Raw genomic sequence first — 13,988 nt, 5'->3', positions numbered from 1 at the left:
TAATCTCTTTCCTAAGCAAATGTAAGCACTAAATCTTGTGAGTTTTAAAATTTTACTTCCTATTTTTAACAGTTTGTGAAATTAGCACCTGAGTGTGTCCTTTTAAAAAAAAGAGATCCTTTTCAGTCACAAGTAGACAACAAAAACTTTAAATATACAAGGAAACATACATTTCACAGATAGATAATAGTGAATATGAGTTTAGGATCAAATTTTATATTCCCTTCCCATGTATGTGAGCAGTGCCTCTTTACTCTATCAGGACCAGTAAGTCCACAGAGAGGATGTGTTCAAAACTGATTTTCAATGCATCTCCAAAATAGAGTTTGTTACTGTGACTGTTCCATCTTTATCTCATGCATGTGTCTTGCACAAGCAAGCTTTTACCTGTAGTTTTCTTCTTTGTAAATAACATGGGATTTTGAAGTTCCAGGTGCATCACCAAGAGACCTGTTTTGCTGCTTTTCACAATTTCAAGGTATCCAGTGCCCCATAAAAATATAGTTTCTAGATCTACATGGTTTTATAAACTTAACAATTGTAACACCTGACAACTTTCCTCCAAAATCGGATTCAAATTTTTATCCACATCTACCACTCAGGGCTACTAACTCAGCTACATTATCCTCATTCTCCAACTACTGCCTTTAAGTGCAGATTAAGCAACACAAAGATGGGTTTAATTTTAGTTTATATATGTGGCAAAGATTTTACAGAATTTCTAAAACCAACATTTTCATTACCTGGGAAGGACTGTGTGATTTCTTGAACTTCTGGTGTTTTGGATTCAGCAGGCCATACTCGAGTTTCGTTCTTAGCTAAAGACAAAGACATTAGAGAGTAATTGCAAATCTGTATCTGTTTTGTTCTAGTACAGATTTATTTCTGTCCCACTTCAGTTTGCCAAAGTAAGCTAACATGAATGCATATAAGAAGCTGGATACCTTTAGGAATCAATGAACTTCCACTGCACAAACAGTACAAGCATCTGCCTAGCTAAATTAAGTGCTCATTAAAAGATCCCTAAAAAATAAAACTTACAGAAAAGAATTTAATGCTTTTACTTTCACAGTGCAAAATAGTTTTCAGTGCTTTTCATTTGTCCAGCATTTGAGCATGAACAGCAAAAAAAGCTTTTCAAAATTCAGCATGTAATATAGTTCTAAGAGTTGTATGAGAATAGTCTCATAAAATTTCAAATACAAGGGAACTGTCAACCTGGTCATGTCCTTATTTTCTTTATATTACTTCTAACAATTGCAGTCATGTGTTGATAGTCTATTCCAACAGATATAAAGATATTCCAGCAGTATATATAGGGAAATTAATTAATTTTGACTTGAATAGTACACCTGGGATTTGGGGCTTTTTTGGTTGGTTGGTTTGTTTTTTTTCTGTTTGGTTGGGGTGTTTTGTGGTTGTGTTTTTTTTTTTTTTTAATTGTTTTGGTTTGGTTTTGTTTTTTTTGTGTCTTGTCCACAGAGAATTAATGTAATATTTTGTGTTGGTTTGGAGTTTTTTCAGTTGGTTGGTTTTTTGTTTGTTTGTTTTGGGGGTTGTTCTTTTCCCCCCTGGATTATTGTTAAAAAGAAAACTTAGTAGGTTTATGACAAATACTTAGTCCAAACATACCTTTAACTCAAAAATATTCAAATGTAGTTGTACTCTTACACATACACAATATCTTAACAGGAATAAGCACTACTCTTTTCTCACTGCAAAGCAAGCCATAGCCATCAATGGAGAGACAGAATAAATTAAACAAAGCAGAAACAAGAAAGGCAAAAATACGATCCAGTTGTTCAGAGTTGAAATTAAGAATCAAGAGTAGCTAAGCCAAAAGTCAACAGCTCCAGAACTGTACTCAAGGGATCTGTGAAAGATGCACTGGGGGAATTATTAAGGTTTTAAAACATAGCTGTATTTCCCATGACTGCATTATTTGCAGATGACATACTGGTTTACAGATCTTGAACAAAAGTATCAATTTATCTTTTTTCCTGAAGGTTTCTGTATTCACAAGATACACAGGAAATTTGTACTGGAACATTCTAATTTCTGGCAACCATTTTTTTCGCATAGATTTAATTACAGGTAATAAAAAATAATCTGTTCATGAAACAATTTCTCTCATATACTCAAGCCACAACTCATAAAACTAAAATTCACTGAAAATCTAATCTTCCAAATAGACACATAAGCTTCCATTTTAAAAGACATTTATTAAAGTATAAAATCTATGAATAAAACAAGTTACATTGTAAAACAAAACAAAATTCCTGAAGACCATGGAAGTGACTGCTTTCTCTCCTTCCCTCTATGGACCAAAGATAATGTATATTCTTTTAAATGGCTGCAAAATACCTCAAAAACCTGTTCAGATGTTTTAAAATAAATGAATTTCTATGAATCCCTATAAGTCCAAGATAACCATTGATTAGACAAAGAGAATAAAAAAAGAGAATAAAAGAAATGCATGAATGGATGATCTCACATCACTACGCTTCTGATACTGCCCAAAAACACAAGCTCTGTTCATTTCTGCTTACCCAGTTTTTTCCTGGATGCTTGAGGTATGTCGTCTATTGTCAGGAGGGGAGGAAGTTTCTGCTGAGTTTCATTAAGACCTGGAACAATAAGGTGCACTGCAGAGAAAGAAGTGTGCCATTAATTCCAGAAGAGATTAAAAATATAGAGGCTGGCCTCTGAGATTTGTGAACAACTGCTACTGAACCACTGGGAGCTTAGCTTGAGTATTTGGGAAATGACCTAGTTCTAGTCAGCAGTTATCACTCCCATTTGGTGCTATTTTCCCTTTATAGCAGTCGCTATATCACCATCATTTCAAGACCAATCATAGCTGAAAAAGATTCAATACTGGAGCACACAACCCTCGAGTACTGGAGTACACAGGTATTTGGGCATTCTGAATGGTGGTCCAAAAAGCCTCCACACCAAACGTAGTTAGTGAATATCTGTTTGATTCAAATTCGTGCATTAAAAGTCACACAAAGCAAACTTACATCAAAGTTAGGTAATTATACAGAGTATTTCCTGATACATAAAGGACTAAACACCTTCCTGAATTCGGTTCACAAGGTACATGTTACAGTGAACCTTTCCTCTTCATTTCAGGCTGATCTGTAGTTCATTATACTAAGCTTATCTTTCTGTTCTAAGTCAGTATTATGTATCCAAACAAGAAAAGAAAGCATGACACTGAATGTCTTGAGGGAAAGAGTTAAGCCCCAAGATCAAATATCAAGCTCTAATTGCCAGGAAGGTTATTGTAAGTATCACTATAGCCAAATACACGAGTGCAGGTTTGTGCCTGTAGATGGTTATTTGATTGTACTTCCTTCGAAAAAAACCCAAAGCAGCAATTCTTCATCTCAGTAAGATTTTTACCATAGAACTTGAAGTATGAAAGAACTTCTTGGCTTAAACAGTGACAGTATCTTCTTTTAGAAACAATGACTCTAATAACCTTGGGCTACATCACTCTTGAATTGTCTGTACCACGTCTGCACCAGCTGCAAAATATCCTTTGATACTCAAGGAAAGAACTACCTAGACTAAGAGAATTAAAACTGTTTACAAGATTTTAATTTTCAGCCAAAGATGAGGGAATAAATAAACAAAGTTCTAGTCACCTAATATTGCTCCTGGCAGGGAAGAACTGTCTGCAGTTTTTGACTGTGTCCGATTTTGTATGACTGTAGAGAGAACACAGAGATATTAGCAAATAATTTAACCACCCCAAAAAACCATACCTGAGGCAAGCTTCATCATCCCAAAAGTGTTCCCTCAACTTAATAACTGGAGATGAGGACACCATCTTAATCTTTTCTGGATTTACACTCAGTTTAAGGGACTGCAAACTGTGTTTCCTCTACATCATCTCTTAATTGTGCATCTATTTCCCCTGGCATACTAGTTTTATATCCTTGGTGAAAAATTACATTCTGTATTTATGTTAATATAGGGTCAGTCCCAGACCATCTCACATTCAGAAGTCTTCAAAAAATGTGCATATGAAGTAAATGCCTGTACAGTCATATTTTAATGGCAACTACAGCATTTTGCTTTCAAAGCACCCTGCAGTGTTTTCCTATTCCTGAACTGTGAACTATCTCCAAAGACAAATTGCTTGATTTTTGTTACATAAAAATGTAAATAATATTATTTCAATTTAGCAAGTTTTAATCTGCAGCTTGTTTTCTATCATCTGTCTTTAAGTTGTTAATTTTCAAAGATTACACTACTATACTATCTCTCACTACAAGACAGAAACAAGCATTTCTAAAACCAAAATGATCATAGAGGGATAGAAACATATGGAATGGCTTGAGTTGGAATAGCCCTGAAAGATCATCTAGTTCCAGCCTTCCTGCTATGGGCAGGGACACCTTCCACTAGACCATGTTGGACATTCAAGGCCTCATCCAACATGGATTTGAACACGTCTAGGGAGGGGGGGGGCCATCTACAATCTCTCTGGGCAACCTGTTTCAGTGTCTCACCACCCTCACTGTAAAGAATTTCTTTCTAATATCCATTCTAAATCTACCCTCCTCAAGATATCTCCACTCACCAGGAAAAGGAACAGGAGGGAGTCTAAGTCAATGATTCAGCTGAAGATACCCACAACAAAGTCTGTTAGCATGAAACTTACCCATACTGCTGCCCTTCATGCCTGCCTTACCCAGTTATGCACAGATGGGAGACCAATATACCCAGACAATCCAGTGACAAGGAATGCATACTAGCAAAAATCAGAACTGACTTGTATTCATTCAATGAGTCAACTAAGTTGTTGTTTATAATGCAGTGTAATATCTAATTTTATTAACAGAGATAGAAACAACTTAATAGCATTTTTAATTAAAGGATATGATCATTCATAAGGCTCTACTCATTCTAAAATGAAACTTTCATGACATTCGCATGAGCCAGAATTTCTGGATATTTTAATTTTAAATTGCTCTTGCAGAGCATAAGAATCAATTAAAAAAAAATGCAAATTTACCTTGTTTGATTATTGTGACTGGGACCAACTTCTTATTATCACGCAGTGTAAGCTGAGAGAAGAGGGAGGGAGGAAAAAAAAAAAAGCCTTGGGATAACTGCCAGAATAGTATTTGAACTTTCTTAGTAACAAAAGCAAAGGGCTCTAATCCAACACCACGCCTGCCCCAAGTTAACACTGGATATGGCTCAGGCCCTGCTCACTGGAGGTTACACTGCTGCTTCAATTCCCATGGGCTAGTAGAGTAATACTGCATTTTGATTTCCTTTTTTCAGCCTGAGATGTTTTGCTTCATAAAAACACAGTATCTGAAATCTTAGGATTTCCCAATCTTTTTTCTTTTTTTTTTTTTCTTTTAAGAATCTTTGAGCAGTCGCTGGGAAGTAGTCCAGAAAGCTAAGAAAAGCTGAAGTTAAACTACAACAAAACATATCAAATATACAAAATTACAAATTTGGTCACAGGTTAGAATTATATTCTGGGGAATACCTTATTCAGAACAGAAACTATTCCAGAACTATTTGTATGTTATCTGCATTTTTGGGTCCATCATCTGCTTCAAGAAGACTAACCCAGAGACATTTTATTTGGTGAAATTGTTTCTGAAGTATAATTGGCCATCCACCCACGTTCTCAAATTTTTATGCTGAATCATCGGACTTCTCTGCTGCTCAATTTTCTATGATCCAGATTACTTTTCTGCCTAAGTGGGACTCTTTTTCAGCATTTTATTAACACAAAAATATGGAACACATGAATGGACCATGTATTTATTCAAAGGAACAAACCAGCTCATCCCAAAGTCTATTAACCAGTATTCACTACTAGACATGAAAGCTTAATAGCACAATTAGGAGATGAGAGGAGGTAGACTGTAACACCAGCAATATAAAAATTCTACATACAATAAAAGTGGAATTATTAAATTTTGTTATATCTGCCCTACAAGAAAGTAAATAACTAATACAAGTACCTTTCTTTGTTAAATGTATAGCATTAAAGTCAAAATCAGTAAATGTTCATTTTGAACTTTGTGATATCTGGTCTACTTCATGTGAAAGAACTCTTGCATGAAAATTCAGCATTTGATGACAAAGCTTTGATTATTTACCCAAGGATAGCTATAGTCTGTTCAATCCTTTTTTTTTTTTTTTTTTTTTTTAGAAAGCTTTAAAAGCAGTGGTTGAGTACACATCAAACACACAGAAAAATCTACGAAGATGAAGGAAAGGAATCTCAGCAAGATGGCACTTTTACTCAATGAAATAGATGGAGGCTGCTTACTCCATGGAAGCCATCACTTTCTGCTACCTAATAACTGTTTTGCATTGGCATGAACATGGTTTGAAATTAACTGGAAGTGTCAATCATTGCCATTAATGTTCAACACAAAATAATCTTCCTCTTTGATTGCCTACTATTTTTCCTTTATTACAAATGAGGTTTACACTTCTGTTTTGTCTAGTCGAAAAAGCTGTGTTGAAGATGGTCAGGTTTTGAAGAAAATATGAAGTGCATTTATCAGAAGGTGTTGATTTTATTTTATTTCTCATTAGAAGCCCGACAATCAAATAGACATCTCTCAAGTTGCACTGAGTACGTGTGTAACTGCAATGCAGAACTACTTATCAAGATTATTATCATGATAAGGTGCTTATATTGAGAAGAGCATCTGTCCTTTGTTGAATAACAATGGATGATTTTAATGACATCAATGTGAAAATGCTAAATACATTAAAATACATTCAGAATTTAGTTTCTCACTCAAAGATGAATGACTGGCATAAAATCCGCATTCCACAGCTGCTGAAATTCTACCACTGACCTGCATGACTCTGCAAGTGTTGCACTTAAAAATCTTTCACCATGTTATGAGTCCTCTCTTCTCAGTCTCCAAAAAGTGGCTACTTTAGACATTTCTATGTGCAGTAAAATTTACTGCTTGGACAAACTGTTTCAAAAATGTCAGCATACCATCTGTAAGAATGGCACTATTCACCACATTCTCCAAACAAAATATAGTAACATATAGGTATCAGGAACAGTAGTTATTAAAAAGGCTGTGGAATCTCCATGGGTGAAGGAAAATGGCAAATATGGCATTTCTTAATTTCTGAGGAAAATCAAAGATGGAAGGTGTACCGTAAGTCATGCATTTGAATTTCTGACCTTGCACCCGTGGCATATTACCTATGAGATTCTCAGACATTCTGTCAAACGGCATATGGCAACATTACTTTAAGAGACACTTGTCTTTTCTTCCTCTCTTAGAATAATAAAACCACAGAACCACTGAGGTTGGAAGAGATCTCTGAGATCGTGAAGTCTAACCACTCACCTTGCAATCCCACCACTACCACTAAAGCACATCTCTAAGTGTCACATCCACGTCTTTTAAATACCTCCAGGGATGGTGACTCCACCAGCTTTCTGGGCAGCCTGTTCCAATGCTTGATAACCCTTTCTGTCAAGAAATTTTTCCTGATATCCAACCTGAGTCTCTCCTGGCACAAGCTGAGGCTGTTTTCCCTGGTCTTGTCACTTGTTGCATGTGAAAAGAGACTGAGCCCCACCTCCCTCCAAGCTCCTTTGAGGTATTGTGGTAGTTTTAGGCTATACCTTTAAAAATTCTTCACAGATCTTGAGCAGAAAGTAGTTGGGCGATGTAGAGGGCAATGAGTTCTCCTCTTAGCCTCCTCTTCTGAAGACTATACAACCTTAGCTCCCTCAGGTGTTCCTCATAAGACTTGTGTGCAAGGTATTCCAATACTCCAAAGAGCCACAAATAACTGGCATACAGGCAAGAGACTCCTCAAGGAAGCATTAGGGTCAACCTGGATTGAATAAGCTCTGGAAGAACAGGCATGCTTTCTTCTAGATTTTAACAAATAACAGAAGCTATCAGTCCTGCTTTTTGGCTGGAAAGATCAAAGGGGACCCCACCTTTCAGGAAGATATGAAATTACAGGAACATAATCAGACAGAAGAGGAAATACGTTTCTATTGCATTCTCTCCACCCTACCACCACCTATTGTTTGTGAAGGGAAAAGAATGACCGTCTCTACAGCTCTCCTTTTCTTCCCTTCTCTCATTAGCTGTAGCTCACACAGCCCCAGGAGCTTAGTCAGACTTAAAGGATGAACCTGCCAAAAAAAACACAAGCTGATATGTGACCAGTGTTGAAAGGGCAGTATGACTGGATGGACTGATAATGATGCTTTAATAAACAGTCTGTAAAAATATCTCTTTACAGAGAAGAGTTAGGACCATGCTGACATGAGCCAGTTGTGTCTTTGGAGCAAAATAAGGCACAAACAAATCTTGGTCTAAATAACACTGCTTCTGGCTTTGCACTGAGGACACAATTGCACCTCTGAAACATACTCCACCTAATTCTGTGGAAACTGAAGTAATAATGTAAACTTAAGAGCTTCCCAGCCTTAGTTTTATGGCTTTTTGCATCATCAAAGTGAGAATGATAAGAGAATTTTTAGAATGATCTGCAGAATGTTTTTCTGATGTTTCTGTGGATAAAGCAGTACTGGACCTAAGCCCTGTGAAGCTGACAAAAAGGAATAGGCATTAGCTCCAGTCCTCCTTTCACATTTAAGCTGTGCAAATGTTAAGAAAACTGTTTTAGCTCTCTTTTTCAGGACTTCTCCTGCAGAATCCCTACTTCCACAGAAGCTGCATAACCAAGTCAAGGCCCTGGAACACAGGGTTTGCTAAAATGAGTAAAAGATCTCAGTTTGTCCTCCATATGCTAGAATGAATTACCTGGTCTTGGGTTGTCATGTGTACCTTTAAAGATGCTTGTGGGACCAATGAGAGGAACACTGAAGTTGATTTCATCAACAACATGAGATGAGCACCTTCCTGAATATCTAATCAACTGGCTTCATATAATTCACAGATAAAACATTTTCTCTTCAATGTGAGACGAGTATTTTTCAAATAACCTAAGCATTACACTGCTCTAACTCTATGTGTAGTACCGTAATTGAAGTATTACTGTCCTAAATGAACACCTAATTATTCCTACAGGAAAATTGGGTTGATTACTGAAGCAATGCCAAGTCTGGCAAGTACAGATTGTTAACAATATTGTACAATATGAAAACTGAACAATGAGAAACCGTACATGACCATTTCCTACCATGAAAACACTTGGAAAACATCAGAGACAGAAGAGAATGCATTTTTCCCTTATAATAATCATGATTCACAGGTTAACCTTTTAAAATGTCTGAAGTAATAAGGATTTCTACAACCTTTCTTGGGAAGTTATCCCATAGCTTACCTCAGGCATGCACTATCTTAAAGCAACTTAAAAAAACAACTTAAAAATACCCAAAACTTTAAAACAAACTGAACTAAAAAGAATGCAAAAGATTAAAGGCTGAAACTTGTGCTTTGAGGAAAAATCAAGGGAAGTAAACATGAAGAAGCCAATTTAATCTCATAGTAGAAGAGATAATGGTTAGAGGTTATGAATAACTTATCTATTTTCACTATATTAAAACTAGTCTGTTAATAGTTTTGATCTACAGATCCTTCATTTCTGCTTCACCTCTAGGATGTGAAAGAGTATGTGTACGTGAATCCATGAATATATGAAATCAACTCATGATTGCTTGTTATGACAAATGCCAGATGAGAAAAAAAATAAAAGAAAAATAGACGAAAGTAAGAAATGTTTTGATGAAACAGTGAAAAATTTTACTTTGCCACTTGGAAGGATTTAATGAAATGACTAGCAATCTTGATAAGCAAATTGTTCTTTCCAGCGTCTGGTTCTGCAGACACTCACCTGACATCCGAGAACTATCAAAGAATTCAGTGAGACTACTTAGGATTTTAGAAAATCCAAGTATACACAACATTAGTCTATAAAATAATGACACTACCTTATCACAAGGTGAAAAGACCACCACAAATATCACCAGGTAACAAACCTGACTAGCACAAAGGAATAAGAAAATTTTAACGTTTGGAATGCACACAGAGAAATCATCAGCTTCATCACTGTTAAACCAGAATCATCATATGGAATTATCTCAGCTACAGTTCTCTATCATTTCATCAATCCACATGCATAAACACTTCTCCAGACAGTTATCTAGTCTTGGATTGAAGAGTTTTTTTTTAAATATTGTTCATTTGTGGCCACAATGTCTTTCATGCTTTAATGGAGAAGCAAAAATCTGACCATAAAAAATACAAATATGGCACAAAACAAAACCAAACAAAACAAGACTGTTTTGCATACCTGTGTTTGGGAACTAGGTACCAACTTGTACATGTTCAGGAACTGTCCATTGCCTTTTTTATCTGAATTGACAGAAAGATAGATAAATATAGAAAATTAATTTTTTGTTTTATTCAAAGTAAAGCAAACCAAGTTTATTCACTTTCTTCAATAGCTAAGAATGTTAGGAGTCTTAATTACAAGGTATAAAAACACATCATATCACATTTTTCTTTGATCTAGTTTCTCCACATTGATTAATTCATCTGCAAAGCCTCCTTTCCACATTTTGACAGCGAGGAAATGAAATGTATTCTTCTTTGTCTACAACAGGGAGTAAAAAAATTGAAATCATCTGGGACTTACTAAGGAAAATTTAGAGGTGACTAGGAGGATTCTATAATAAAAATAATTTAATCACAACACTAACATGGGAAGAAGAAACTTGAAGGAAGAATTTTGTATCTCATCTGTCAGGCTTGTACTAGGACTGGCTAGAAGCAGCATGCTTTAAAGATTCCAAAGGTTTTGCTTTTAAGTGTGCTCTTCTAAAAGACATAGACATTTAGCACTGGCAATACAGACAGGCCTGGGTCTGACATGGTTACCTTTATCTCAACATGTGAACAAATCAAGCCATGGATTTAATCTCTGAATTTTCTCTGAGGTTCTACCTACTAGTTTCTTAATATTAGAAACTTCTTGTGATGCAGGTGTTCAGTATAGAAAAGAAACAGTCCCTTCCAACCCCTCTTATGTTCTAGCATTATTATTTTCTTTGTGTAAAAGAAGAGTCCAGCTAAATGTTATCATATTCCTTCATAAGTACGCAAAGCTGATGAGCAATATAACAGTGCAGTGACTGGCTGGAGAGCAGCCCTGAGGAGAGGGACTTGGGGGTGCTGGCAGATGAGAAGCTCAACATGAGCTGTCAATGTGCACTTGCAGCCCAGAAAGGAAACCAGATCCTGGGCTGCATCAAGAGAAGTGTGACCAGCAGGTCAAGGGAGGTGATTCTCCCCCTCTAATCTGCTCTGGTGAGACCCCACCTGGAGTACTGCATCCAGTTCTAGAGCCCCTATTACAAGAGGGATATGGAAATGCTGGAACGTGTCCAGAGAAGGGCCACCAGGATGATCAGAGGGCTGGAGCACCTCTCCTATGAGGACAGACTGAAAGAGTTGGGGCTGTTCAGTCTGGAGAAGAGAAGGCTCCGAGGTGACCTTCTTGTGGCCTTCCAGTATCTGAAGGGGACCTACAAGAAAGCTGGGGAGGGACTTTTTAGGATACCAGGTAGTGATAGGACTAGGGGGAATGGAACAAAGCTGTAAATGGGGAGATTCAGACTGGATGTAAGGAAGAAGTTCTTCACCACGAGAGTGGTGAGAGCCTGAAATGGGTTGTCCAGGGAGTTGGTTGAGACCCCATCCTTGGAGGTGTTTAAGGCCAGGCTGGATGAGGCTCTGGCCAGCCTGATCTAGTGTGAGGTGTCCCTGCCCATGGCAGGGAGGTTGGAACTAGATGATCCTTGTGGTCCCTTCCAACTCTAACTGATTCTATGATTCTATTGAGAGACACCTAAGCCTACACGATATCCTGAAAAAAACCATAATCTTTCAAAGTCTCAGGAACAGAACCTAAGGACAAGGGGAAACTGACAAAAGTTTCACATTGACTTCATGAGAAAGATGGTCAGAAATAATCTGCTTTCATCTCTTTTGATAAGCTTTAGTTAAATAAACACTGAACATTTGCCATGCCTTTTATGTCTTCCGGAAATCATAAATTAAAACCAGATTCTCCTCCTAACCCCTCCCAACATGTTTAGTGAATGACAACATTTTGGCCTGTGCATTCAACAAATACAAGAACGTGCAACAGGAGTTTCAGTTTATAGTAATTTCTATATTCTTCAGTGAGGAAAGAAAATTTACAGTGAAAGATGTTTGGTTTAGATTGAAATGCTTCTTACTATATGAAAAGACTTCAGGTTGCTACAAGACAGAACATTCAGACAGAAAAAGATAGTGACCATTTGTGCTGATTGGTAAAATCCCTTGCAGACAGATGGTTATAAATCTTTATAAATGTTCACTCTTTGTTTACTGCTCACAGTTTCTGTGTCTTCCTGCTACGCACTGACAATACAAAAGGCTTGAATTTGAAATGTGCTGATGGCTTTCTGATTAAAAGATACTTTATCAGTAGACCAGAAAGTGTATGGGATAACAGCAAGCTCTTTGGATTTAGTGTCTGAAGAAGCATCCACTTAATACACAAATCTACATTCCAGGGAAAAGACTACTCATCCAAATAGAATATGAGCTCTTATAGGAGAATGCCTCTCAACCAAACTCAGTCTGTCTCCATAACTTAGAGGAGTAATTCTCCTGGCCTGTTAAAAGTGTATAGCATTTGTTAAGAAACAGCAATTAGAAATACATTACATATAAAGAGCAAATTTGGTGGTGCCAGCAGACATTTCAATCAGTTTCAAACACAATTTTAAACTTTAAATAGAAGACACTCTTCATTTCCCTCTATTTTTAGTGTTCAAATATATCCCAGCACTCACTGGAAATTACATTAAATTACTTGAAAATGTTTAAAATTTAGGAAAACCAACCACTTAGTAAGTCTTCTGTGTGAGAAAGATGTGGGAAAAGATTGTCATCATTCTCCATTTTAAGCTCATGGTAACAATGGCATTATTCTGGAGTGCTAAAATCCTCATGGGCACTGGGCAGGTACTTCAAAGTTACAGCTGTCTAATTTATGTTGAAGGTTAGCAAAGTTCTTTATTAGGGAGTATGAGGCCTTCTGCAGTGTTACAACCATCCTACCACTCATTTCCCTTACTCTCACGTATATTGAGCTGTGTGATTTGTCTACAAACTTGAGACTGAGGTCCAAATCAAATTTCATCTGCAAATCTCAAGTTAATGAGGCTTTCTTATGAGGATTCCCATTCTTTACATTTTGAGTCAAGTAGAAAGGTTGAGCATAGGAGTTTGCAGCATCTTCGGACCAGTATCATGATCAGAATTGATTTTATGTAAATGCTTGAGGAAAATAAATTAAATTGGGCAATGTCTGTTAAGGCCTCTCGTCCTCTCCTTAAAAGGAGCAAGACTCTACTGCTGCCTATTTCCTCCATCAACAGCAGTGATTCTCTGAGCAGTACATGTTTTTTCAAGAGTTAATTTGATGCTATTTTGTCTGCATTGTCTTTTTACTTTGGACAAAAAGCTTAAAACATACGACTGAGAGAACAGCCAGAGATGCCGTGCACTGCCTCTGTGAAAACCCAAACAGTATGTTCCTTGAACACGTTTTGTGTAATTCCTTGACTGAAAATTACCTTGAAATTCAGCTTTCCAACAGAGTTATAAAGGGCCTATGGTGATGAGGAGAAGGCTGAGATTCTAAATACCTTCTTTGCCTCCATTTTCAACAGTAAGGCAGGAGGACTTCAGGATAACTGGCCTCCTGAGCTGGTTGATGGGGTCAAGGAGCAGTGTTGTACTCCTGAAATCCATGTGGCATTAGTTCGAGACTTGTTGAGTCACTTGGATATTCACAAGTCCATGGGACCTGATGGGATTCATCCTAGGGTGCTGAAAGAGCTGGCAGATGAGCTGGCCAAGCCTCTCTCCATCATTTTCCACCAGTCCTGGCTCACTGGAGAGGTCCCAGAAGACTGGAAACTG

General features: G+C 37.1%; 1 protein-coding gene across 1 annotated transcript in view; it reads right to left on the bottom strand.

The window, feature by feature from the left end:
* Positions 1-13,988, bottom strand: part of ABI3BP (ABI family member 3 binding protein) — a 155,782-nt gene that overhangs the window by 92,163 nt on the left and 49,631 nt on the right. The window contains exons 6-10 of the mRNA XM_054385863.1: positions 10,300-10,361; positions 5,030-5,081; positions 3,654-3,716; positions 2,550-2,645; positions 744-818 (exon numbers count right to left, since the gene is read on the bottom strand). Coding sequence (XP_054241838.1) covers positions 744-818; positions 2,550-2,645; positions 3,654-3,716; positions 5,030-5,081; positions 10,300-10,361 — 348 coding nt within the window. The remainder of the gene's footprint in view (positions 1-743; positions 819-2,549; positions 2,646-3,653; positions 3,717-5,029; positions 5,082-10,299; positions 10,362-13,988) is intronic.

This window comes from Indicator indicator, chromosome 1, assembly GCF_027791375.1.
Source record: "Indicator indicator isolate 239-I01 chromosome 1, UM_Iind_1.1, whole genome shotgun sequence".
NCBI classification, from domain to species: domain Eukaryota; kingdom Metazoa; phylum Chordata; class Aves; order Piciformes; family Indicatoridae; genus Indicator; species Indicator indicator.
Note: the sequence above shows the minus strand (reverse complement) of the source record. Positions and strands in the feature narration are given on the sequence as shown.